General features: G+C 42.0%; 5 protein-coding genes and 2 non-coding genes across 9 annotated transcripts; 4 read left to right on the top strand and 3 right to left on the bottom strand.

Moving 5' to 3' along the window:
- Positions 1-177: 177 nt before the first annotated feature.
- LOC135592272 (uncharacterized) lies at positions 178-4,827 on the top strand. The gene is made up of 3 exons (XM_065081635.1): positions 178-1,442; positions 3,920-4,280; positions 4,423-4,827. Exons 1-3 carry the CDS (start codon positions 1,047-1,049, stop codon positions 4,599-4,601), a joined length of 936 nt encoding a protein of 311 aa, XP_064937707.1. The 5' UTR covers positions 178-1,046; the 3' UTR covers positions 4,602-4,827.
- Positions 4,828-5,874: 1,047 nt separating this feature from the next.
- On the top strand, positions 5,875-8,133 carry LOC135594177 (protein TILLER ANGLE CONTROL 1-like). Of its 2 annotated transcripts, XM_065084591.1 has the most exons (5): positions 5,875-5,912; positions 6,014-6,074; positions 6,176-6,744; positions 6,851-6,968; positions 7,982-8,133. In XM_065084591.1, exons 1-5 carry the CDS (start codon positions 5,907-5,909, stop codon positions 7,990-7,992), a joined length of 765 nt encoding a protein of 254 aa, XP_064940663.1. In that variant the 5' UTR covers positions 5,875-5,906; the 3' UTR covers positions 7,993-8,133. The 2 variants fall into 2 exon arrangements, with proteins under 2 accessions (XP_064940663.1, XP_064940662.1); XM_065084590.1 differs by lacking the exon at positions 7,982-8,133 and having other exon boundaries at positions 6,851-7,765.
- Positions 8,134-8,387: 254 nt separating this feature from the next.
- LOC135592271 (probable 6-phosphogluconolactonase 4, chloroplastic) lies at positions 8,388-10,347 on the top strand. Its single transcript, XM_065081634.1, has 3 exons — positions 8,388-8,914; positions 9,007-9,142; positions 9,663-10,347. The coding sequence occupies exons 1-3, from the start codon at positions 8,520-8,522 to the stop codon at positions 10,146-10,148; spliced, it is 1,017 nt and encodes a 338-aa protein (XP_064937706.1). The 5' UTR covers positions 8,388-8,519; the 3' UTR covers positions 10,149-10,347.
- A 4,467-nt stretch (positions 10,348-14,814) lies between these two features.
- On the top strand, positions 14,815-16,635 carry LOC135594176 (glucan endo-1,3-beta-glucosidase-like). Its single transcript, XM_065084589.1, has one exon. The coding sequence runs from the start codon at positions 14,848-14,850 to the stop codon at positions 16,609-16,611; it is 1,764 nt and encodes a 587-aa protein (XP_064940661.1). The 5' UTR covers positions 14,815-14,847; the 3' UTR covers positions 16,612-16,635.
- A 609-nt stretch (positions 16,636-17,244) lies between these two features.
- Positions 17,245-17,342, bottom strand: LOC135594552 (small nucleolar RNA snoR1). The gene has a single exon (XR_010480105.1). It is a non-coding gene; the product is annotated as a small nucleolar RNA snoR1 (small nucleolar RNA).
- A 117-nt stretch (positions 17,343-17,459) lies between these two features.
- LOC135594553 (small nucleolar RNA snoR1) lies at positions 17,460-17,555 on the bottom strand. Its single transcript, XR_010480106.1, has one exon. It is a non-coding gene; the product is annotated as a small nucleolar RNA snoR1 (small nucleolar RNA).
- Positions 17,556-18,214: 659 nt separating this feature from the next.
- On the bottom strand, positions 18,215-26,209 carry LOC103996608 (protein EXECUTER 2, chloroplastic). 2 transcript variants are annotated; one of them, XM_009417544.3, is made up of 11 exons: positions 25,839-26,207; positions 24,029-24,145; positions 23,889-23,954; positions 22,629-22,735; positions 22,484-22,565; positions 21,480-22,217; positions 20,691-20,817; positions 20,448-20,611; positions 20,284-20,358; positions 19,798-19,890; positions 18,215-18,655 (listed from the first exon to the last, which is right to left on the bottom strand). In XM_009417544.3, exons 1-11 carry the CDS (start codon positions 26,118-26,120, stop codon positions 18,554-18,556), a joined length of 1,953 nt encoding a protein of 650 aa, XP_009415819.2. In that variant the 5' UTR covers positions 26,121-26,207; the 3' UTR covers positions 18,215-18,553. The 2 variants fall into 2 exon arrangements, with proteins under 2 accessions (XP_009415819.2, XP_018686810.2); XM_018831265.2 differs by lacking the exons at positions 22,484-22,565; positions 22,629-22,735 and having other exon boundaries at positions 18,393-18,655; positions 25,839-26,209.
- Between the last annotated feature and the right edge of the window lie 525 nt (positions 26,210-26,734).

The raw sequence follows: 26,734 nt of genomic DNA, 5'->3' as shown, positions 1-26,734 counted from the left end.
TGTTGATGTTAAAAATAATAAACCAATGTATATACATACATACACTTAGCATTTTCCAATTAGTAGAGTTATTGAAAAATCTGCTTCAACAACAAAAAAGAAAGAAAAAGGGAAAATAAAATGATCAGAAGAAACAACAAAGGCTAACCGATGATTTCCTGGGTGGGGTTGAGTTGCTCTACTTTGGGTCTTCCCGGGTCAACTCACTCCGTGTCCATTGGGTTGAAGTGCTCGACTCGCCTAACTCGCTCCAGGACGACCCATCCCATCCCTGGGCTTCTCGTCCTCGGCCCCCTCCTCGCCGATCTCTGTCTCCGCCAGCTGGAACCACCGACGTCCTCCACCGCGGCCCGCAACCATGTCGTACACCCTCGCCTTTAATTCCTCCGGCAAGCATGCGTGAGGCGGCGAGGACGCGAAGTCAGGGACGCTCCCCGGGCCGTGCCTCATGCCAACGACCACGTAGCCGTAGCCCGGGAGAACGGTGTTGTCGATGAGGATCGGGGTGGCGCTGCGGAGAAAGAGGCCGTCGAGGGTCTCTCCGGCGGCGAGGTGTGACTTGATGCTCCGGGAAGAGGCGTCCGACTCCAGCGGCAACGACGACGACCGAATAGGTGCAAGCAAGGGTTTTTTGGGCGGGGATGAAAATGGCGGTGGTGAGGGCTCGGCTGGATCCGCGGGGCGTGAGGATCGATGGAGGGTTTTGGAGTGGTAGGGTTTCTGCAGGCAAGGAGACGAGGGTTTGCTTTGGGTTTCCCAGCGTTAGCTGCCGCCGTCAAAGACAGAGAGGCGGCCGTTCCTTCTGATCTCTAGAGAGAGACTCCCGTCCGTGGACGGGCCGGTACGCCGACAGAGAGGCGGGCGGATATGCAGCACGTAAAACGGGGCCCACATAAGTGCCATCGATTTCCCATCCAAAATGCGGGTAACTGATGCGAGTGCGTCTAAACGGGTAGGAAAAGCATCGCCAGAAGAGGCTCTTAGCCCGCTTCGTATCATATCCGGTGACAGCTCGAGCCCGGAGTCTCTCCGCTACAGATTTTGTGATGCCGCCTCCGGCATCCGCAATCCCACAGTTCCGCTGCGTGTCATCCTCCCTCCTCCGCTCAAGAAATCTAATCTCCACCGACCCTCACCATATCCACCGCCCCAAACCAATTTCAAGCTTAAATCTTCTCTCCTCCTCCTCTTCTCCTCCGCGACGGTGGCGATGCGGCGCCAACTCCGAGGGGACGGGGTCGCGCCCGGAGGAGGAGGCGCTTTCGGGCATGGTGGACGAGCTGCTGAGGAGGGAGGAGAACAAGGCCCTACTCGACGGGCTCGAGGAGGCCTCCGCCAGGGTGGAGCGGGCGAGGGAGGCTCTCGCGGACATCGAGCGCCGGGCAGCCGACGTCTTGAGGGCTAAGGAGTACATGCGCCAGCTCCAAAATCGCGAGGCGGAGGTGAGCTCTCTCTTTGCCCTGTTATATGACTTCATGCATCCAGTCATTTGAGCCGTCAAGTTATTTGATTAATTGATTCACCCTTTGAAGTTGTCATGCTTAATGTGTGTATATCAACATAAATTGTGCGGTTCATATGTTGGCCATGTAAATAGTTGACGAAATGCCCAATGATTTTTTTGACCACCACGGGCTTCCATGAGGAAGCATTGTCATCATTTTTAAGTAAAATATAAAAAGAAAAAAATAACTACCTTATTGAAATAAATCAGATAAGTCCATCACATTCTTTTGTTCATTTTACAATCTGCAAAGGGCTTCTTGCTTGAGAACCAGCTTTCACTTCCATAATCAGGATCACCACTTGTTCCAACACCATGATCATATTTTTTTTCCTCTACTTAAGCTTAGAAAATTTTGAACACTTTAACTTGTCATATATAGCCACCAGCCTGAAGGATAGCCAATTGTCTACACCTTTGCAAAGGCTCACTCTTTGGAACCAGAATATCAAACCATTATCACAAATTGGTTGCCTGAGCAAATGTATTTTTTCTTCACTGATAACTTTAATTTGCATACTGCAGAGTGTTTCTAACTTAAAAACCAGCTTCACATCCATAAGCTTGGTTGCTCTCCCAAACAGCGTGGTATACACAATTTTCCTTCTTGTTCTTGGATAAAATTGACCTATTAAACTTGTCAATTATGTACCACCAGCTCACAAAGGCAGTCAATTTTTTGTACCTCGTCTAGGCCTTTGCAAAATCTCAATCTTTTGACTGTTATGGCCTTTTGGCTTTCCTGAGCAAAATGTTTCACATTGTTGACAGCTAGAAGATCTCAACAGATGACCTTCATGTAATTTGCTATAACAGTACCTCTTCATTAAAAAAGAATCTAGTTCTTGGACCCCTTATGCACCACAGTTGTGGGTGGTACCTTTATGTTGTAAGCAGAATGTAGCACTGCCCTTGCATGATCTATTGACCATTTCTTGTTTCAGATTACCAATTGCTATCACACTTATTTACGAAGAAATTATTGTAAAAAACCTCATAAAGTAACTTTATTAACCTAATGAATTACAGACATGAAGCTCTGTCATTAGCCTCAGCACAGAAGAATATAGAAAATATAATTTTGTTATAACCCTCTTTATTTAGTTGAAGATTAAAGTATAGGATGTTATTTGGAATTTGACGACCCAAGGATGGACTTCAAAAGCAATGATGATCCAGGAAGAAGAAACTATGGATATATCTGAGATAATTAGTTTGCTATCAGTGGCGAGATGGCACCTTGTTTTAGATGCATAGGGGTCACTGGCCCCTTGTGCTATCTTCCACATAGAACATCGATGATTTTTTACTTATGCCCTAAAACCCTCTTTGAGGACTCAGCTACTAGCCCAAGTTCTTAATTGCCCCAAGTTTAGAACCTAGGGGCTGTCGCTTATGTTCTCTGAGATCTGTACTGCTTGTGATCTGCTTGTGCAAGCCATTGCCATAACTACTCGTGATCTCTGGCACTTTGTGCAGAATGTAGGGACTGTGGAGAAACCTATCCCTGCCAGCAGATGGCCAAATCTAGGTCTAACAATTTTCCCTTATCCTCAATTTATTCAGCTTTGGCAGGCGTGCTTCTATTGGCTGGCTGCTGTCACCAATAAAATAATCTTCTTGGTTGCATATATGAGGGCCCTCTAATTAGCTCCTTTGCATCTTCCACTGCATTCCACCCAAGCATCAAAGGGGGTTCTGGCGACATGAACTCTGGTGAATCCATAGGTGTTTTTCCTTCACTTTTAGGACACTCACTCTGATGCCTTCACCCTCTACATGGCATCCAACTAAATTAATCCATATGGTTGCCTTCTTAATGACATTGTTCTCTAGCACCAATCAGTAGAAGGAAACCAGGAAATTCAAAGATTAATTTAAAATAAGGACATAGGAAGTGGGTCAAAAAAATTAGAGCATTATGATTGCATGCCCACTAAAAAAAAAGAATTCAGATAAAGAATAGCAAGAAGGCTAAGAAACTAGCTTTTGTTTTGTTCATTTCAAAGATATTTGTCCAATTTATATTCAACAGGAGAAAGCCATCTTACATAAATAAACTTTTAGCAGCTGTCTGTGAGTGCAAGAGATTGTGAAGAGTTGTGACTGATTGAATCTCACCTTTTTAGCTGCCGACTTCCCTTCTTTTTAGTTTAGAATTAGTCTTTATCAGGTGAGGAGATGGGGTTACTCAACAGATGAGAAATAGATGTTCACACAACCAATATAACATGAGGACTCTTTTAGCAGAAGAAACGAACCAAAATAGTAAGAACTATATGTAGATTATTTGGAAGTGAGACACAATATTCCAAACTCTTCATATGTGCTATAAGCTGATTTAAGATGCATCTTTTTTGTCATTTGTGCAATTGAATGGATTATTTCTTATTTTACTTCCCTTGTCCTATTAAGATTGCACAATCTCAAAGGGAATTGTTAGAAGCAAGGGCAAAGGTGGAAGAAGCTCAGCGATCCCTGTCAGCGAATACGGATGACAGCAATAATTCTGATATTGTCTTCGAAGACATTAACAAAGAGAAAGAGAGACTAGAATCTGCAAAGGCTGCTGTAGTTTCATCTGTGGTTGGCACACTTGCTAGTGTCCCTATATATCTGTATCAAGCTACTAGCGTCCCTCAAGTTATTCTTGACTTGGCAGTCATTTCTATTAGCTGTGCTTTATTTGGAGTTACCTTTCGGTACACGGTAAGACAAGACCTGGATAATCTTCAACTCAAAACAGGGACATGTGCAGCCTTTGGTTTAATCAAGGGTATGAATCTCCCAGTCATTGCGATGCTTTGAATACGAGTTAGCATATACACATTCTTTATTGCTCATGTGGTTTATATTTCCCTAAAATTGCAAGTGCACACTAAGGATTCGAAGTTGAATGGCGGTGCATGAATTTGCAGGGCTTTCGGCAGCTGAGACTGGGAGGATTCTGAAACTGGATGCTGAAACTTTCATCTCATTTTCAATTGATGGAGCAGTGTATGTGTCAGAGAATATCTTTATCTTTCTTGCTGCTGCTGTTGCTCTAGACTTCTGCTTTAAGATGAGGGTATTAAGTCCTTTTCCAACAAGGAGATAGACCAAGCAAATTGCGATTGCAGATTGAAGCTAGTCTTTGCTGTTTTACATAATTGATACAGTGAATGCAAAGCCTGTATCATCTTTTATATTCTCGTTCATTGAATGAAGCCATTGTTATGACAACAACAAATGTCTCTTGTGCCACTGCAGGCAGGTCTCTAACACTGTGTAATCAAAGAATCTGATGTGCATATCAAGAACTTCTGTGAACTTGTTTGATGCTATGCGCATTGGATTCCTTTCAACATAGATCAATATTTGAATCCAACCAAGGTCTTTACATGGCCAACCTACACTGCTGTTATATCTATTTACCCATCCCTCTCACCAGTCACCACCCAAACACAACCATCATCACCACCACATAGCAGCAGCAACACAACAACAACAAAGACAAGATACCAAAAAAGGCAAAAAAAAAAGGAAAAAGGGAGCTAATTCTCGAACTTAGAGGCTCACAATGCAAGATGGAAAACCCCTGCAGTGTGGGGCTTCAACTTGTAAAGATGATTGTCTATAAAGTGGGTGGATGTCAAGGCCACTTTTGAGAGTGGATCCCATTACCCATATCTGCAGCAGATGAGCTTGCTTACGGATCAGGAAAGCACATATCTTTCGTTGGGTTAGGATGGGTGTGCCTCACCTAAACTACAACACTAATGACTCGAGATCAATACGCAATCGTTTCGATGATTCAAATCCTGATTAGTTGTAATGATATCACACGATTAAGTATACACCAAAAAAACCATCACATGAATTTTCCAATCGAGAATAATTAAAGAGACAAGAAATGTTAGTCTCAGGTACTCATCCAAATTGTTGAGACTGTGTTCTCAGAGGAGCATAAAGGTTCATCTGAAGTGCTCCTCGGTTGACCCAGCGAGCTGTTACAGTGTCACCTTCTTGATACATGAACGTGGCCTAGAAAAGGAAGGATCACGACGACGTTGCATGCATCTCCAGCTGTAAATGGAATGCAGTCAGGTTGGATCAGGTCATCTGCCGAGAAGTAGCATGCAGATGGGTTCGGATCGGGACTATTTCCCACCATGTTTTGACGTACTTCCAAACAGATGTAAACACATCTCACTCCCAATGCTTATTACAAGCTACTCCGAGACTGACAGAAAAATACATCCTCCATCTACAATCTCATACTAGTTTCCCTCAGCATCCGAGGACTTTGCAACCCCACCTCCCTCCAATGATTACACGGTTTCCTTGCTTATTTAACTCCCAGCTCAAATCCGACATTGCAGTAGGCTTCGGTTCTTCGACTGTTCATCCCTGACACGTAGAAATGAAAGTAAGTGCATCAAGCATCCTCTGCAGAAACTAGTTGCTGTTTACTGTTGTTGAATCCTTGACTGGCTTCTCCATGGAACTTGTAACTGCGTACATTTGCAGATCTTCAACTGGATGCACCGTAAACTGCACTCCGGCAACAACTACTCCCAGGTTTCACAAGGTCCGTTCGTGCTTGTCATCGCAATCCTTTGGTTAAATTTCCCTGAACGAGTTATGGATTTGAGATACAGTGGTAGTAGTTCTTTTATGCTTGATTACCAGATGAAGATGTCGAAGAGAAGGCAGTGGTGGAGACGGACACGGATGCGCTGCTTCTCCATGATATGCTTAATGGCATCCTCACCATTGGCACCTTAGGCCATCACCACCACCTTGTGCCTGAAGCTTACTTCGATTCAGAAGAGCTTCTCGGAGAGGTTGGAGAAGTCATAGAGGAAGTGGAGGAAGCTGGGTTGTTCGAGGTAGCGAGAGAAGCTTCGGCAGCCGTACGCAAGGAGTCATTTAAGATCAAGTTGTCGGTCGAGGATGAGGAGAAGAAGATAATGGAGGTGGTGCAGGTGCACGAGGTACAGGGATCTGAGAAGATCCTTGAGCTGCCATTGCTGAAGGAGCACAAGGAGAAGAGACACCGGCGGAGGACGACGCTCGCCGATCTGCTGGCGGCCAATGCTGTCAGCGACAACGATTCAGCGGCGAAGACAGTACCCGACGGAACCAATGTGAGGGGCAAGCAGCAGGCGATCAATGCTAAGAATAACATGCAGCACAAGAAAAGTAAAGGAGATCAGAAGCCACCTGCAACCACCACTACCACTGGAAAACTACAAACAGTACATGTTTCTATCCTCTGTTACCCGTAATAATCACATTCTTCAGGTAACTAGAACGATTACTACTACTACTAATATGTTCTTCGTTTTGTTGGCTAATGGGTAGCTGATACCAAGGATGTTGAAGAAGAAGATCCATCCGGAGATGGCAGAGCCCAAGGAAGATGCGCTGAAGGAAAGAAACAAAGCAGAGAAGCGTCCAATCGCCGGGGAAGCAGCATCTGGTAATCTTCCCTCTCTCTGAATAGGCGTCAGCCGTGTTCTAAGGTGCAGATGAAGTGAACTGCAGCCAGTACTATCGTTGTTCACTGGATCGCACAAGTGATCGCCACCGGTTTGGTGTAGTTTCATGTGGTTAGATCTAATCAAAGATACATAAAACGATAGAAAATTATGTGGAGTCTCAACAAGCTTCCCTCACGCAGTCCTCCATTGAGATTAGGATCGCAGCTCGCTTATCTCGACTCCGACACTGTTCGATGCACCAGTTCAGCTGGCGATGATTCCTTGGTCGGATCCACGGTGAGGTCGCGATCTATCTCACTTGGACTGCCGCGCTGCTGCGACCCAAAACACCGTGTCGCTGACAGTACGACGGTCGCCCGTCTAAAGGCGACAGTAACTAGTTACTCCACCCAGTTTACCCAACTCGCTACCCGTTCATCGCTCGCTCGAGTTGTGAGTGAGGCGGCAATGGCCCCACCTGGGAGCGGCGGACGGGGCAGAACTCGGTTGCCCTACGGAGGACAAGAAGGTACGTGGGAACAGTGACTCTGCACATGCATGGGCTGGTCCAAGTTGCCTTCGAGTCCGCGCACGCGGCCCACACGCATGCGAGTGGAAGGGTGCATTTTGCCCAACCAACGGTGGGATCGTAGCCGAAGCCGAGTCAAATTACGCCAAAACCTCGAGTGCTCGAAAGATCAGAACCGTCTGTTGTGACGGTCGTGATGGTATCGGATGATATATATTCTTTTGCAGACTAAAAGCTAAAATTTATAGTACCTTCATGCATGCTCTATAAATTCTCAAAATAAAACAAGTTGATAAGACACATTAGGGTAAGTGACGTTGTGTTAGTATGTGACATCATGATAATTCATTTTTTGAGCAGACTGTTGTGTCATTAATTAAAAGTTTTTGGATTGTTCATTATTTATGTAGTTCTCTTTCTATATTTAAATGCGTTAACCAACACGATTGACTACTCACTGCTTTATTTTGTGTCATCTTCCAGAGCTGTTTTGAGGGTTTCGATACGAGAGACCACGCAAGCCCGTCGAATTGAAGAAAGATGCTTCCACCAGCAATCTTTTATTGTTTTCTATTTGTCTATAATCTACATTTACCGATCAAAAGATTGTATTCGAATGTTCTTAATGCATTAATTCTGGTATTCTCCTTTAATGTCATGCGCAAATTATATATATATATATATATATATATATATATATATATATATATATATATATATATAATTTAAATTTAGAAGAGCAATGTTCAGGGACAATAGCGAGTTAAATCTGGACACGTCGCATTCCAACCGTGGGTGATAAATCCTGTTCCCTGTTCCAAACGATGCAAGCCCAGTCGCGACCTTCTCTGATCGCTCTCTTTGCGCAGATCACAATGCATCACTTACATAGATTCATCCATTAGACTTTCTCCTTCGACGGCACAGCACTAGCCGTCCATCTTCATGTCAACGGATATCAGCGGACGAACTCGATCGACTATAGGCGGACAACTGTTTCCCGGAAGCCCGGCTCCGCAACATGGCTGCCTCCGGCGTCTCCCACTCCCCTGCCGCTCCTGCTTACCGGCTCCGCCACCTGCCGTTGACACGGCGTTTCATGCTCCCGGCTACCCCACGATTACACCTGCCGACCGGAACCCTATATCCGGGCGCGAGGATCTCCCGCTGTCCTGACGCCCCTGCTCCGCTCCGATCCAACCGCAGACCGCTGTCCCCGCCTCTCGCCATGGCCTACGAAGCGACTTCCACCGCGACGGCGGCGAATGGGAAGCAGGACTTGCTGGTCTTCGACAGCGACGAGGAGCTCTCCGTGTCGCTGGCGAAGTACACGGCGGAGTTGTCGGAGAAGTTCGTCCAAGAAAGGGGCGTCTTCACTGTGGTGATCTCCGGCGGATCTCTCGTCAAGTCCCTCAGGTTTGGAGCTGTGCTTGCCGTCAGTTTTGGATTTCTAGGGTTGATGGGTTAGGAATGTGAGACATTAAAAAAAAAAAACCCTGTTTTTGTAGGAAATTGACGGAATCTCCTTATTTGGAATCGGTGGATTGGGCGAAATGGCACGTATTCTGGGTGGATGAAAGAGTGGTGCCAAAGGATCACGAAGACAGCAACTACAAGCTAGCATTTGATAGTTTTTTGTCTAAGGTACTAAATTTCGTTCTTCTGGAGCAATATTTGGCAGAGAGGAAATTGCTCACCGTTACCTCTCTCTTGATCTTGCAGTTCTTATCTTTCATGATTGCCGCCCTAGTTTTTTCACTCAATGGATGTAAATGGAATGCAAGTTCGACAGTTTTAGCTTGGATTGCATGCCCAGTTTTTGAAAATAGATTTAAATTGGATGGTTATTACCTTTATATTGAAGGATAATCTGGAACAAAGATTAAATACATAAGTTTCATTTCTTGAGCTTGAGTAGATTGCATTTGTTGATTCAGTTTAGGAATGACTTAGTCATGGATTGTTCTTTTGAAATCTTGGATATATAAGTGGCCTGACAACAACATAGAGCTTAATAATAGCAGAGTACCTGTTTAATTTGAGGTTCATTGTGGTGGAGATCAACAAGTTTTAGGGCGACGCCACTATTATGCTTCTCTTATTTTCTTTACTTATCAAAAATATTGCTTCGGGGTCATTAGTTTATTTATTTATTTAACGACAGGTCCCAATTCCACCAGTTCAAGTTTACGCCATCAATGATGCCTCATCAGCGGAGGGTGCTGCTGAAGACTATGAGGCTGCTTTGAAGAATTTGGTCAATGCTGGTGTGATCGCGGTATCAACAACAGGGTACCCAAGATTTGATCTCATGTTAATAGGGATGGGACCGGATGGCCACATTGCTTCTCTTTTCCCTGGCCACGCCCTCCTGAGTATGACGGAAAAGTGGGTTACCTACGTAAAGGACTCTCCAAAGCCACCACCTGAAAGAATTACATTCACGTTTCCTGTTATCAACGCATCCGCTTATGTTGCCTTGGTGGTCACTGGAGCTGGGAAAGCTGGTGCAGTTTTTAAGGCTCTGGGGAGTGAGAAAACATCATCTGATTTGCTGCCTGTTGAGATGGTTTCCCTTGAAGATGGCAAGTTCACTTGGTTCACTGATAAAGCAGCACTCTCAATGCTCCACGATAAGGCAAGCCTGTAGCCATGTAATGTAAGTTGCTGATAGGTTTCATGGTCGCCTTTATTTTGAATAACTTATCTGGAAGAGTCATTGTTCCGCATGTTGTTGTGGAATGGACTAGTGGTTGCAGTAGGATGATCTTCATGAGGATACTTATGTCATCGTGCATTGTGTAGTATCAATGAGGCATTTGAGCTTAAAGGTTTAAAGTTTACGATGACTTAGGTTTTTTGGTTCTCATTCTTAGAAAATCGATTGCTCAGAATTACATTTCAGCAAAGCACTTAGAAAGTCTGAACATGGCATATTTATAGAATGTGCCCTTGAAGCCTGCATTTCTTTTTTCATAGCATCAGTCCACAAATTTCGCTTCTCCAGATTAAAGGCAGACATCCTTGAAACAATGGGTTCTTTTATCACCTTTTTTTCAGAATTTTGTACCTAAAGACTATATGCTATGGGAGTTGGTCATTTGATTTGTTAGATAATTGAACATGCTTTAATAGAAACCTTTTATGAACAGATGATTTTGTCACATCTTGCTATGCTAAAAAAGCATGTTGCCACTATTTCAGCCTCTATTTTCTCTTCATCAGAGCCTCTATTTTGTGCTGAGGTTCCTTTGACCTCTTGAAAACCAAGGCCCATTTGGAGGAATTCATCGAAGTTCTTTGTTGTTGGTGTTTCTAACAGCTTATTTTTATGCTGCTTAGACTTAATATTTGAGACATGATACTTATTTCTTATTCTTTGTTGTGTTACCATTATTCACTGTTGGAGCTGCATTGTTTGTAGCCCTATATCTTCGTTTCTTTTGAGTAGGTTCCTGTGACCTTGTGTGCTTGCCATTACTTCTTTCTCGCATGCTGCTCATTCCTCACTCGTTTTTCTCCTTCCCAGGCAAAAGAAAATTTCCTATTCATCTACAAAATATGTTGGAATAAGATTTGTGGATGGATGCTTTTGATCATTTGTAGATTGTGTATATGCATAAAAATTATCTTTTAATTGAGAGCCCAATCTCTTCCATCCGTCATGCGAATACGTGACGTGACCTTCGCATTCACTCATGTCATGCGAATACGCAACTTGGAACTAAAGGGTCTGCTTCTTGTCTTGGGAATCACTACGTAGCCGTTCTCCTCTACTCATCGATCATATTTAGTGGTCACTATTAGTAGGCTGGAGGATATGGAACGCCATTGCCATTGCCATTGCCATTGCTCGAGGAAGAAGTCAGGCGGGTCGGATACCATATCTCCATCAATCATCTTATGAGAATGCAGGTCTAAACACCATAACATAATTTTATATACCATTCAACGTACTCGGCGAGATCATTAATCAATTAATAGCCAAAACATTTATAGCGTCTTCCATCAATTCGATTACATCCTTAATGATTACAATATCCAAATCCAAATAATAATATTATTAGGATCAAATTCCAACTCAAGGAAAATGGTAAGGATATTTAAATTGTTCTTCCAAGATCCAACGCTCTTGCACAAGAGTTACTCCTCCACGTCCCAAAAAAATTAAAATTAACATATACAAAAATTAATTTATTTTATTTTAATATTTATTTTTGTTGAGGGAAGAAGTTTTTAACGTCCTGATCAACTCGATGTAATCCGGACCCATATGTGTAAGGTTATCTAATGTGTCACCTATACGAAGACTAATATTGGAAGAGGTTTCCACACGATATATATGATATGAACACAAATAATAAAAAAAGACGATCCTCCTTTTATCGTGTTGAAGATAAGCTTTTATACCCGATTGTAAAGGGACAGAATATTTTATGGGAGATAACCTGAAACCGCCTCCAATGGCCTCTTGTTCATGTGAGTGACAAAGGAGGGGAGGACAACCCATAATCACTTGTCTTGGACCTTTGCCCATGTTGGCAAACGAATGGAGGGTGGCCTCCATCTTCTCCTTCCACCTTGAATACCATGTGACGATCATGTGTCGGATGAAGATTAGCTGACGATGTACTCCCCCTCCTCTTAGTGCTATTAAGATCCTAACGGTGTTGTTTCATATTGATTCATGTGGATCCTACATATAAAGGAAATGACCTTCCTTATAATGCACTAGTCTCTCAAATGTCTCATGCCGCTTGAATTAGATGGATGCCTATTGAAGCTTTAACGAGTATTGTCTCACAAACTTTAAAGATTTTAAGGTCTTTCCTTCATAAAATTTGTCTATTGATTCCTCTTTCACTTAGTTGTCGCCTCTAGGTAGGTTCGCATCACTTCCATTTTCGATTGATATTCTATTAGAAAATAAAGTGGATAATCTACTCTTGATAAAATCATTCACTATTTGTGAGAATTTGACAACTATTGTCTTTCACTTTCTTCAAATGGTCTTTGAAGATGTGTAGAGTTTCTTTGCTAGATAAACAAGAGAATTATAGTACTCAGTTTCGTCTATTGTTTTAAGAGTTGAAAAGATAAAGGTTACTCAACTTCGCCCACCCCCTCAATGGTTGTACTTCATGTATCGAGTTAGTTACTAACATTTGCTTGCATTTTACTCACACTTATGAAGCATTTGAAGACTCTAATAATTTTGGTTTCCTTTGATATTATACCATCTTCTCCATCATTTATATCGCCTACTCCTCTGAGTAGAAAAGATATAATACCATGTACTGTCTACTTCATTTCTTGGTCGAGCACTCTTGCATCAACCCGAAATTCCTCACTTTCGGCTATTTTAATAAGAAGCTCATTGATACCAGTCTTACGAATTCTATAGCCTCTACCCTTCAGTTTTATCTCTGTACTTATAGTTTACCTTTACATTCTCTACCTTCTCGACCTCTTTCATGACCAAGCGCTCTCCCTCTATGAGAGCAGGGAATCGATAACTCCATGAAAGTCTCGCCTCTATGGTATCATGACGCTACCATGCCCATGACCTTACTATCTATTGCCTCGCATTTATGTCCATTCTTCGTGATCGATAGATACGTCTCTACAGTACCATGACACTTCTCCATGTTCATATTCATTCTAAATGATACTTTATTTTAGGTAGCTAAGTTTCTTTGGACTTGTCATCGCTTTTTCGTCCGTTTTAACCATATACTTCAACACCTCAGTGTTCTATGAGCAATTCCCCTTGATTGATAGAATGATAAATTATAACTCCTATGCATAATCTTTGTCATCATGTTGTAAGGCTCATGTCGATTCTATTCTTCTTCGTTTCTTTCATGATAACATTTGCTTACTTAGTCTTATCCTCAAACTTGCTGAGCCACTTTAAGTGAATATAAGCTCTAGAGAGGTCTAACTCTCCAATCGCTTTAATCATATCTCTATATGATCAAGCCCCCCCATGGGCCTCACTAGTTTTGCACTTGAAATTCTCTCTAAGTGGTATATAGTCCCCATATACTAATGACCAATGCTTTCATATAATACAAAAAATCGATGCACGTATGAAAGACTCGCCAATGCGATACTATGACATTCACTCGTTGAATCCATAGCTCTTCTTATCGTCATATTGTTCACTGAAGTAGAGCTCCTAATCGAACCTTTATATAATCAAGTCCATCACAATCATGCTATAGTTAGATCTGTAAGGAATCCTTTGTTGACTCTATCGATTGAGCCTCGAATTCAGGTATGATAGAGTGGTAGTACGGTCCATTGAATTTCACAATTGGGGATTGAAGTGCCCCATCGACCGATGATTTGATAGGTCGTAAGCGCTAGTGTTAGTCATAGTGGAGTCGGTGATGGTGGTTGAGCTAGTGGCACCACGTATTGGGTTTAGCAAAGTGATGAAGTATATCACATCTTTCAACATATGTATTTGCTAAGTGAGATTTAAGAATACCTCGATGGGAATGAGTATATGGCTCAGGATCATCTACGAGGATGAGAGACCCATATTGTTGAATATATGCCAGTATCACATCAACGTTTGTGTCGAGGTGGATGCGCCTATATACAGAAAGGATGCTTATTGCCCCCATTAGGTGAAAGTATTATGGGTCAAGAGCAAAGCCTCTTCACTTGAGTGTTTATTGAGAGGGTCAGCGGGTGATCATTCTTATGACATAATATCTTTTTTCTAGCGTCAAAAATATTAAGGGAAGAAGTTGTTGACGTCTTAATTAGTCCTTTCATTCTAGATATCAGATTAAAATTGATTGATAATACTTTCTATCGACCTTCAAAATATATTATAAAACATAAATGTTATGCTTTTAAAAAAGGATCATAAACCAATTTAAGTATACATGAAAGATAAAAAGAAATCATTAATTTCACACGAGTAATTTTATAAAACAACAAACATTCGAATATATCTTTTAAAAATTATATATAAGAAGAGTGGCGGAAAGCTGACCGGAGCCAAAACAATGGGGTCTCAATGTCATGTTTCTGCTTTCGAAACTCCGAAAACAGTCGGAAACACTTTGGGAAACATAAACCAAACACACTGACTTGTGGAATGCATTTAAGCGTTTGAAGCGTTAATTACGAGCGACCCAACCAAGTGTCGGGAATTAAGAGAGACCAATGGAGACAATAACGGTGATTCAAACGTCCCAGTCAACCCAACGGCTTTGTAGGCGCCAATTCAGAAAGACCGGAGCACTATATAAGATGAGGAAGACGGTGGTATTGCTCACTCATCTCCACACCACATCTTCCTTCTCCTCCTCCCTACTGCTAACGAAGCCATGACGAACAAGCCCAACTCACTTCCCTTCTCCTTACTCCTCCTTGCTCTCCTCTTCGCCTCGGTTCTCGTCGTCGATGCCCACAATGTAATCTGCAAGTGCCACCGAGTCCATGGCCACAAAAAGCACAACCACAAGGGCGACGGGCAGCATGGTGGCGTCAATGCCAATGGCACCCTTGATGTCACCGTCTCTCAAAACGGTACCGCAGGTGGCAACCAGTCCTCCTCCTACTCGTCTTCGTCGTCATCATCTTCATCCAATGTCACCATGTCCCAAAGTAACACCGGTGCTGGCGATCAAAACTCCTCGTCATCCTCGTCCTCGACTTATGGTTCCCTATCTAGCAATAGTACCGGAGCCGACAACCAAACCCCCTCCACGCCCTTGACTCCCCCCTCATCATCCTCATCAAACTCCTACGACAATACTGGAACTGGCAATCCGACCACCTCCTCGTCGTCACCCTCGTCCGACATCAGCACGTCTCAGAACATTACCACAGCTGGCAACCAATCATCCTCCTCGTCTTTGCCGCCGCCGTACTCCTCTTCCTCATCATTGCCGCCCCCGTACTCCTCCTCGACATTGCCGCCGCCGTCCTCCTCGTCATTGCCGCCTGCATCCTCCTACTCGTCTTCCTCCTCCACCATCAACGTATCTCAGAACGTTACCGGAGCCGGCAACCAAGCAACGCCCTCCTCCATCCCTCCTTCGTCATCGTCGTCATCGTCCTCGTCATCCACGTCCACCTCCACCTCCACGTCCACCTCCACCTATGTCGACGGCAGCAGCAATGCCGGCTCGGTGGGCGTATGCTTCGGACGCTCCGGCGACAATCTCCCCTCCCCCTCCGTCATCGTCCAACTGCTCAAGTCGCATCGCATCTCCAAGGTTCGCCTCTTCGTCCCCATCCCCGCTGTCCTCACAGCCCTGAAGGGCACCGGGATCCGGATCATGATCGGCGTGCCAAACGAGAACATCATGCAACTTTCCTCGGGCGGCGCCGACGCTGCCCTTGCTTGGTTGAAGACGAACGTCCTGGCCTTCGTGGACGCCAGCCAGGTCTGCTACCTTGCCGTCGGCAACGAGGTGCTCCACACGGACGCTTCACTCACCCCGTACCTCGTGCCGGCCATGTACAACTTTCACAAGGCGTTGCAGACGTTGGGCCTGGATTCCAGCATCAAGCTCTCTTCGCCATGTTCCTCGCAGATCCTCTCCGTCTGGACGCCTCCTTCGAACGGCGCGTTCGCTCCGTTCTGCCTCCCCGCCGTCCAGTCGATGTTGAAGTTCCTGTCGGAGACCGGGGCGCCGTTCATGGTGAACATGCAGCCCTTCCACAGCTTCATCAATGACCCGGTCAGCACCAACTTGAACTTCTGCCTCTTCCAAGCGAAAGCGCAGCCGATGCTCGACAACGGCCTGCAGTACACCAACATGTTCGACGTGATGTTGGATGCCCTGGCGACGGCGATGGAGAAGGAGGGGTTCAAGGGGATCCCGGTGATGGTGACGGAGACAGGATGGCCGACGGCAGGGAACAACGTCGCCACGCCCGACAACGCAGCAGCTTACATCGGGGGTATCCTCGAGCGGAGGTCGCACGGCGTCGGCACGCCCAAGCGCCCGAATCAAGCGGTGGAGGTCTTCTTGTCGGATATGTTCAACGAGAACACCAAGGGCGGACAGGAGTTTGAGAAGCACTTCGGCATCTTCCAGCCTGACGGCAGCCCGGTTATCAACGTCACCTCCTTCACTTGAATGAGGTTCGGTGGCTCCGGCGAGAGAGAGAGACACAAAGAGAGACAAATTTGATGTCTGCTGTTTCTTTCTTTTGCTTGCTTTTTGTTTAACTCTGATTCCCACGGAGTCTCCTCGCTTTGCGTTCGAGCGGATGCACTGACGGAGACTCATTATGATGATAATAAACTGTTCTCTTGGCGGATGATTTAGCAAGATGATGTTGATTTTTCACTCCACTTCAACAATGCGAATCAACTTCCCATGTATGTGTGTGTGTGTATATATATATATATATATATATGTATACATTATTATTATTATTATTATACATATGGGAGTTGTTGATTTTGATTCCCATTCAATACATCTAAACCTAACGAACGGATAGAAGAACTATGTAGAAAAAAATTAATACCTAATAAAATTATGTCAAATAACAAATTTAAACTCATGTGAAGAATTATACAGAGTAGAAAAAAAATCTTAATAAAAGCGTATCATCAAAGTTTTTCATTTTTAAAATTAATTATACGAATATTAAAAGTTAATAGTTTTGTTCTTTAAAATTATTATAAAAAAAAATTTAGAGAAATACAAAGACTAAGACGTATGTGGAAGAAGCGTCGATAAAGAACGCAATAGACGAGGAAGGGCTCAGTTCATTGCTAAATCTGCTCAAGGAAGGGCACTCTTCTACGAGTCCCTTCTCAAACAAGAGGTGTCAGAATAAAGCAGTGCTCGTCATAGCCCTCACGACGCTCTCAACCACAGAACAAGAAGAAACAAGGGGGGGGATGAACAGAGACGACAGCATCGCCATTGCCATGTATGGAGGATAATTTAACATAAAGAGGTAGGCGAACAAGGGATCAGAAATTTGCTACTCTGCTCAAAGAGGAGCTACGATGAAAGTAGCCCCTCTCAAACAAGAGGTGTCAGAAGAAGCACGTATCATCACAACCCTTCTCGATCATCGTCCACCATGGTCATTGTCCCACAAGAAAAGCCATTTGTGTCACATAGGAACCAAACTTAAGACGGTTGAATCAGACAGCATAATTCTCGAGAAAGCACGTAAAATGGTCGAAATAGTTATTTCAGAGTGATATCCGCCGGTGACACAATATCAAACCAACAGAAAACCTGGCATCATAATCGGAAGAAATCAAAGAACAGTGTTTCAGTGCGTCAAAACCCAAAAGAAGAGCATTTTCCCAAGGACAAGAGATGAGAAGAACATGATCTACCAAGGAAAGGGGGAAGAGGATTGGCAACGAAAGAGAAGCATCGTTGCCCCCCTTCCTCCCTGCTTTTTAAACGAAGAAAGCGGGCGACTCTGGCGGCGGCGGCGTCGTCGTCTAAAACCCTAAACGATTCGAACCCGACGCGCATATAACGGAGCGTTATGGCGTGTGATTGCTATTCCCCGAGGACTGGGGGGGTATGGCCGCGATCGCTTGATGGTGGGGAGCGCTTGACCCACACACCTTGGCATCTGACCGTTCATCACGAAGTCCGTTTGCGATCAAGATGATGGTCGTCACGGCTGAGCTAGTCATGCCATCATAGATAGATCATGAGTCTTCTTTCTTAGTACAAGAGTAATGCGGAATTGTACGAATGAATAATAAAGAGGAACTTGTGGACTTGAAAGATCGGAATGATGCTGAAAACTTGTCAGCTAAAGATGTTCATGGGAATCAAGTTTTGACGCTCCTATCAGCATCATCAATAGAGTGGAGCTACATCCACCGCAAAAAAGTTTCACTGAAATGGTCAGTGAGACAAAAAAAACACAGTAGCCTAATTCCCTCATGTAGACAACACAAAGGAAAACTCTGAACATGCAGGTTGGAGTGTGAAAAATCCTCGATATCTGACATTGAAGAACTGCATGGGAGCTGATGACATGTTTACTCTTTGACCCCGTGACTCAAAAGGCCGGACTTCGGCAGCACTACTAATCTGGAAGCCTCAGCGGCTGGAACAGCACCAGGAAACTCTGCTCAGGTACAACATAGAGAAACCCAAGTAACATGTCTCTGATATGTGGCCCCAACCCCTGCAAAATTCATAGTTCAACGTTGAAAAATACAAATCTCATGGTGCTCCTACCCATTGAGAAGCCCATATACTATTTATCGAAATGGTTTGTGTGATGTAGACCTAGTGTCACAAGAAATGCAAATTCTACTAATTAAAGTATGATACGTGTCTTGTACAAGTAATACATCTTGCTAGCCTGCTAAATGACAGTTGCTATGAGATGAAGCAGCATAAATATAGTGATTTCTTGTTAATGCAGCAACTGATCAAATGACCAATCACACCAACACATGTATCTTTTAAGATAACCACAGTAACATGACATCCAAACCAGATATAGAGAGCTACACAGATTATTTTGCTCATTCGTCCATCCTAGTTTACATTCCTATGTAGTCCTCCGATGCCAATTTCTCAACCATCATACATTGAAATTTGATATGCACATGCAACACTAGTTTCTACTTGCAGCTGAACCTCAACCTACCATTCTATCATGAGAACGGAGAATTTTGACACTCTCTCTGCTATAATGCTTCCTCTGTTTACCCACTAGCACTAAAATGGGTAGAACTTCAATATTCCATCTAATCATGCTCAACTCAAATTTACTTTGTTGTAAACGCCATACTTACCAGAGTATCTATTCCAGGATCAATGGGTGAAAGTCTCTCAGCTATATTAATTCCTGAACCTACACTTCAGCACCAGATCAAATAGAATTTCGATATTCTTTCTTATCGTGCTTCTCTCATATGGACTATTTTCCTAAATCAAGAAAAAGGCATTAGATCATCACATGATACTGCTCCTAGCTTCACCCACTCACAGACTTGGATTGGACTGGCAACCCCTATTAGTTTCCCCTTGAAATGTCTTTGATGATTCCACTAGAAACAAACAAATTAGTTGATCAAAGACCTTCAGCTCTCAACCTCAACCACAAATAATGAGGTTAATATGTAAGCCATGACCACAAAAATTTACTAATGATAGACTTTTTAAACGGACATTCGGTTTCATGATTCATAAGGATTAAATTGGTATCATCAGTTTGTATATAATTATGCCAAGTCACAAGTCAAGCAGAGCCTTTTAACATGTAGTGTCACGATGTTCTAAAACAATATATGAGCTCAGTCGCAGAACAAGTTTTACCTTGCCACTTAACTGGAGTAATTCACCATCAACCCATCGCGGATTCTTAAATCCAGGTTCTGCAATTCTACCCTGGCCTTTGTAAATTGAAACCTGCATTCGACGAAGTACAAAATTCTCAGCTCATACTAGCACAAGTGTGTTTTAGCAAAGAGTTTCAAAGCAACAGAGCTACCTGCAGAATCATCAGAAAACTAAGATACAAATAGCAACAAGCTCTTGCAGCCTTTGAACAATCACAAGTAGAACAGGCTAAAAAATTTCTCAGCTCAAACAAGCCCAAAATGGTTTCAGCAAAGAATTAATTCTAAACCTACAGAACTACCTCAAGAATCATAAGCAAACCTAGATACAAATAGTGATATGCTCCATCCAACCTTTGAATTTTTAGAAATAGAATTGATTAATACTAACCCACAGGTAATCACTTAAACAATTTATATGGTGAACCACAAATATTGAACAAAGACAACTTCAGAATGTTACCACGCCAAGCTCCTCTGGATACAAGCCCTTGTTTGGGAGGTGATATTTCTTGCCAATTTTAGCACGAAAAGTTACCTGCTCATAAAAGGAAATGAGAAACGACCATACCTGAATTTTATCTATTAAATGAAAGCCTACAAAAAGGAAATTGACCAACTACATGCCTGTCCAGCAGGAACATTTAGGTCCCCAGTCAATTTTATTGCTTCAACGTATTCAAAGAAATTCATATCTGAATTCAATCCATTTACATCGTTCCAGTTACCATACTTGCGTCGCAGGTGTACCACCTCAGTACCATATGGACCAAAAGCTCCAGCATATAAGCCTGTATTTAAAGAGAATGATAATTGTCATATAATCTATCAAAATTTTCCACCATATCAAATTGTAATTCTGCAACTCACCTTCAAATGGATCCAAACCCCTATTGTCACTGATGATCCGATTGAAAAAGGTAGTCTTGGATAGTTTGTTCCTTCTCTGAGCATGGCTAAATGCAAGCTTGATAACCTCCCGAACTTCTTTGGAGACCTGATTTTTAGTAGACTTCCTCAGGTTTATATAAATAAATAAATATATATATATATATATACAAACACTATCCTCTCCATTTTGTATGAATAGATATAAGAATGAGATAAAATGATATCAAAGTAACTAAATGAAATGTCTGTCTAAATGTCAAATTCTGTGATTTGAAGACCTAATGCTTGCAAATAACATCACAATTAAGAACCACTGAAATTTATATCAACATGATTCATCTCACTTCTTCGTGGGCATATAACAGAAATACATGATTTAGGCATTAAATTTGTATAGACAGAGGCAGAAGTAGCTACAACTTGCAGCACACAGATCAAAAAGGATAAAACAAGGTGTTGATATGCTCTTTCTTATCTTTGAAAATGGAATGAGAGTCATAATTGTATACAAAAAATAAGGAAGAAATGCAATATTGTTTCCAGATCAATATTAAAAAATGCAATACTAGTAGCATATTTTTTTTTCCAATGTTAAAAGATACTGAAAGTTACCTACATTTGCAAACTTATTTCACTGTACTATTGTCATTATAGCAAAACCAGAAGCATAAGTGGTAACATGTGTATCATAATGTCTTCAGCAAAGCCTAACAAATATTGAAAATGCTTTTTATTATTTAAGCAGAAAAATCAATTTGTCTTTCTAACCTTTGAAATAGATTTATCTCCACTCAAAATTGCTTTTGCAAGATCAGAAGGCATAATATCTGAGGCTGATTGAGCAGCTACAGCTGCAACCCTGACCTTAGAAGGCTTCAGTGCTCCAGCACCTGTCTCAACACTTTTTCCACGAATATGTAGAAAGAACGAATCCTTTTTCACATCATCCATTTCTGCTGGAACACGCATGTATGACTTTGACAAGTCATCTTCTTTGTTATGAGTAACTCCACCAACAAAAACTTGTGCAGTATCTTTAGTTTCATTTGAGTCAGAATCCCCATCAGCTGAGAACATTTTGCCCTGAATATTTTCTGATTTTCTATCTTCGTATTTTGTATCTTTGCTTGAAGCATTTTTCTCATCATCTTCCTTCACTAACTGCTCCAGTGATTCTGTGTCCGTCTTAATTTCATCTGGCACAGTGACATTCACTACTTTAACTTTAAAGCCAGGAATTCTTTCCTTCAGAAAATTTATAATAGTGTCTAGAACTTCTTCACTAGAATCTTCATTGTTTATGTTATCTTTGCTGCTCATCTCTGTTGCACTTTTCTCTCTCTTCTCTGCTGTATCATCATCACTATTATCTGCAGCAACCTCCCTAGTTGGATTTATTTCAGTGGACGAATACTTGGAGGAAGATGCAGCTGGACGATCTATAGTTTTTGACACTAACGAAGGGAACTGGGTTAAGTTTTCTGTCACTCGCTGCAGGGCTACTACCTGTAGAAAGATCAAGCATCGGAGGTGATTGATTAAATAACCCAATGGTAACAAACATAATATTCAATAATAGTAATAGGGAAACAAACTGTAACCTAACAGGACTTAGCCTACTAGTTGGTTTACCCTCTTTATCTTTTATGAAGTTCAGAGTTTGAATCCTTAGGAAGATGGTGCCCAAGTATCTGACCTATGTAATTATTTAAGGGTTAACCTTACCCATCATTCTTAAGCAAAAAAAGGAAAAAAAGAAACAAACTGCTTACTTGTGTTTTGTATACCCCATCATCATCTCTGACAATAAAAATTTCAAACAGTGGAGATCCTGAAGATCCATTTAGCAGTTGTCTGAAATAGAATGATAAGTTATAATGCCTATCCCAGAAACATGATAAAACTTCAATTATTTACCTTGGACTGTAACTTTTAGCCACATATCTACCAAAAGCAGGGGTTATCTGAACTATTCTACCAAAAGGATCATCGAAATCTTCTGCCCAGCATGCCCACCAACCAATCTAAAACAAGAAATTAAAGCATTGAAAGATATCACTTCATACTGCAGTCATAACATAAGTCCATTCTAGATAAAACTGACAGGGAAGTCTAATTATGATAGAAATATTAAAAGAAAAAATAGCACGTCATGCTTAGGTTGACAAAGAAAAAAAGAGCTCATGGGATGTCAAGGGAACCAACTAGACATTCATTAAGCTTAGTAAGATAGAGTGGGATGTAACATGATGATAGATGGCTGGCTGATTTCTTGCATCATATGTTCCTATGATAAGCTACTCAACTTCATTAGTCATTTACAAACCTTTTTATCATTTGTCTAAAACACGAGCACCCAATATCTGTAGCATATAAACTATACAAGCTCCACTAGTGAGGATCTCCCTGCCTTTCCCCTTTTATCTCCAGCATCAGCAACAGAAATTGCTTAGTGCCAAAGCACCTTCTCATTCTTAAGCAGATTTAACTACACTCATCCACTCATCCTCCTTCCCCTCCAACCTTACTTGCACTTGTACTGTGCCGCAACCTCCAATATGCACCCCTTCCCTACAAAAAAGATAGCATGCCAATATCTTTTTGAAAAGCTCAAAATCTTTGAATTTTCCTTACGAACACAGACCTAGGTGTTAGGCCTTTACGGTAAAGCTCATTTGATAACATACTAGTAGCTGGTGCTGTTAATCGATTAAGATTAACCATTAAATATTTGTGCTCTTTATGATCTGTGTCTAGAAACGAAAACAGGTTTAAAAGTTTCTTCCATGGTCAAGATAATTAAAAGAGGTTTCTTATTCTCTTCATGCAAGCTTCTGCTTCCGTTCAAACCATCCACAGATGATCAGTTGACACCATTTGTTCATCTGATTAGTCACGAAAATCTTACTCTCTGTGTCCCATTATGCAAATAAAATAATATCATTCCTGTTCTAGTCTCATGAACCAAAACCAAACTTTCAAATAAAAATTCAAGAAAATTTTTAAGTTATGTATCAAATTTTCCAGACTATTTATAAAAATTCAAGAAAATCACTTATTGTTAAAGAAATCGTAAGCAAAGAACAATTAATAATTTACTAAAGGAGAAAAGGAATTACAAGATAATAAAGATCAGAACTATGCATATTTCTGATAAAACTCAAAATAGGGAATTACCAATCGACTGCCAGCAAGCTTAGACAATCTTGATGCATCATGATAACGCTCCTCTTTTATAGCATTCTGTATAGATATTTTAGTCAAAACTCAATTCTACTTGGTTTGTATATAGAAAGTGGTAGTAAAAATAACCTGACCTTCAACGCTGATAAAACTTCAGCCACAACATCCTTTGATGTTGCTTCTTCAATTGCTCTCTTTAACTTGGCAGCTTCGAAGAAGTCTTCCTTCTCTACAGCTTCTTGGAGTTGAAACTACCAAAACAAAATTTAGGAAAAAAAATCATAGCCTATCCAAAAATTTCTCAAGTAATATGGGTCTAAACTGCAAATCTGTGGGAATATTATCTTTGTTATAAAATTATTTTGAGCGCACTAAACGAAGTTAGTGATACAAGCCACATCAACTTTGAGAAACTGAAACTATGTAGTCACCCGGTTCCTTGAATGAACTCATTTCACAAAGTTCATGGCAATGATCAATCAAATCATCATAACAACAAAAGAAATTGGGAAGAAGTTGTGGTCTTCATTATCAACTTTGGTTAAAACCAGTGGAAACAGATAAAACTTCCCTTAAACTATCTAGTGATTTTGTCACCAACACAGCTCGGTGGAAGAAAACAACCAACAATATTCTTACTGGAACAATAGCTTGTGTACTAAACAGGATAGATTTGATAACCATCAAGGCATTTTTTGATATCAACAAAGTTTAGAAAGTGATAAAACTAAAAGATATTAGCACAAGAATCAAGGTTCAAATAAAAAAAAAGACAATATCCCTGTTGATGCTGTTTCGGGCAATCTTCTTATTGGATCCATTGTTAATTAATTCATGCAAGCACCAAGGGGTTTCTTGTTTACCTGGATTATCCAAAGGTTATTATTATGATTGGTTGTGTTTATAGACATGCAGCAGTGGTTTAATTAAGATAACAGTAAGTTCAGCAAATTATCATTCCTTGTATGCTATATCCTGCGTGTACAAACAACAAAAAAACAACACTAGAGCATCGTATCCTAGTCCAAAACAGACTCCCAAATACCAAGAATGACTTCAAAACTATCAAAACTAAACAAAGGAGAGAACTTAAGATCCATGGAAGAATATACTTTTCTCCTTAGTTACCAATTTTAGCTTTTCTTTGATGATAACAAATCCAGTTATCATTGTTCTGTCCCACCTTCCCCCCTTCCTCCCCAAACAAACAAATAACAATAACAAGTTAATGACATCATATATTTTCCGCCAATTTTTAATCACCAAAATGAATATCAGGAAGGACATATTTCATCAAGTTGTAGTACCAAAACACCAATTAAAGCAGCCAGCAATTTCGAATGTGAAACTTGTTGCCAGCTTGAAATGACAAAGAAACTTACATAAATTTAGATCCTTAATTTCTGAAAAATACTGGGGTTTCACATCTCCAAGTGAGCACATGAATGTGATGTACGTGTCTGTTCATAAACAATGATGAGTCTCGCAGTTTGTTTCAAGAAACATAGTAACCATTCAAGTCTTAGCTAATCGCTGCTGCCAATCATTTTCAACAGGCCAATCTTTTTCAATGGATATAGATAGATAGATAGAATTATCATGATTTCTTTCTTCTATACAAGTCATGTTCATGGTTCATTTATAAATAAATAAACAAAAGGATAAAGTACTCACTCTAGTTTATTGTCTTTTATCCGTCAATTACCCGATAGACGAACTACAATAGTGTGAATCCATAGCGTAATAACGTGTCTTGGTTTCTTTCTTGTGGCAAACCGTTTAAATTGCTATAATTTCAGAACGAAAAAGTAACGAAATTAAACAAAATCATCGGCAAATTATTTAACAGAGAGAAGAAAAAAGAGACGAAAGGCGCCGCAGAGAGATCCTAAATTAACCATAACGAACTCGTAGGAGATAGGAAAGGGAAAAGGATGAGCTAACCTTGAGCGCGGAAGAGAGGCTCTCGGCCAGGTCGGTGTCGGAGAAATGTCGGCTCCAGCGATTCCAGTCCCAGTGGCCACCATCGTCTCCGCCGCTTGTCGTGGCGGAGTTGCTGCAGCGGCAGGAGAGGGACGGAGAGCCGCGCTCGGCCCTGAGGATGGACCGGCGGAGTGCCGGGCCAGCGAGGCTGAGGTGGCGGGCCTCCCGCGACGGAGACGGCCGGAGAAGGGTCGTCGTAGCCGCCGCTGCTGCCGCAGCGCCACACGCATTCGCCACCACCATCCTTCTCTCTGTCTCTCTGGTGGGATAGCGTTACTTAATTTTTCATCTCTTTCTTTCGGTTCCCTCTTGTTTGTAATTTTGTTTCTTTTCACAGGGAAGAAGAATTTGGACCGGTGAAAAGACCGCGACGGGAGGGACTCGTGGTAAGGAGGGGACAGGTCGGAACCGTACGTCTTGAAGACAACTTGCCAAATAACTCGACCGATCACCTTTTGCCACGTGCGAGTGAGAGAGTAATTGTGACGAATGATTGGTGTGTGCCCATTTTTCAATATTTCTTTTTTTTTTATTTCTGTGGGGCGTAAATTTGCTTGGAAACAGGGAGACCAAAAAAAAAAAAATCTTTTTTTTTTTTAACCGTCGGACCCACCTGCCTTTGAAACGACCTTACGGGTGGGTGGGGCTCACAGCTTCTTCCGTGGCTGCTATCCGTCACAACGCAAGCGGGTGAAGCGGGTGAGATCTCTCAACCTGCGGCCAAAGAGGTGGCTGATAAACCTGCTGACGAGGACTCGTTCAAGCTTCTTGATGAGGCCAGCCCGAGTCAAGACATTGTTTCTTGCCTAGTTCCTAATTTACCAAATAGGGCTCGTATTATTAGTCTTGGAAAACCT

Source organism: Musa acuminata, chromosome BXJ1-9 (genome assembly GCF_036884655.1).
Source record: "Musa acuminata AAA Group cultivar baxijiao chromosome BXJ1-9, Cavendish_Baxijiao_AAA, whole genome shotgun sequence".
Classification (NCBI taxonomy): domain Eukaryota; kingdom Viridiplantae; phylum Streptophyta; class Magnoliopsida; order Zingiberales; family Musaceae; genus Musa; species Musa acuminata.
This window is presented reverse-complemented; position numbering and strand designations above follow the sequence as displayed.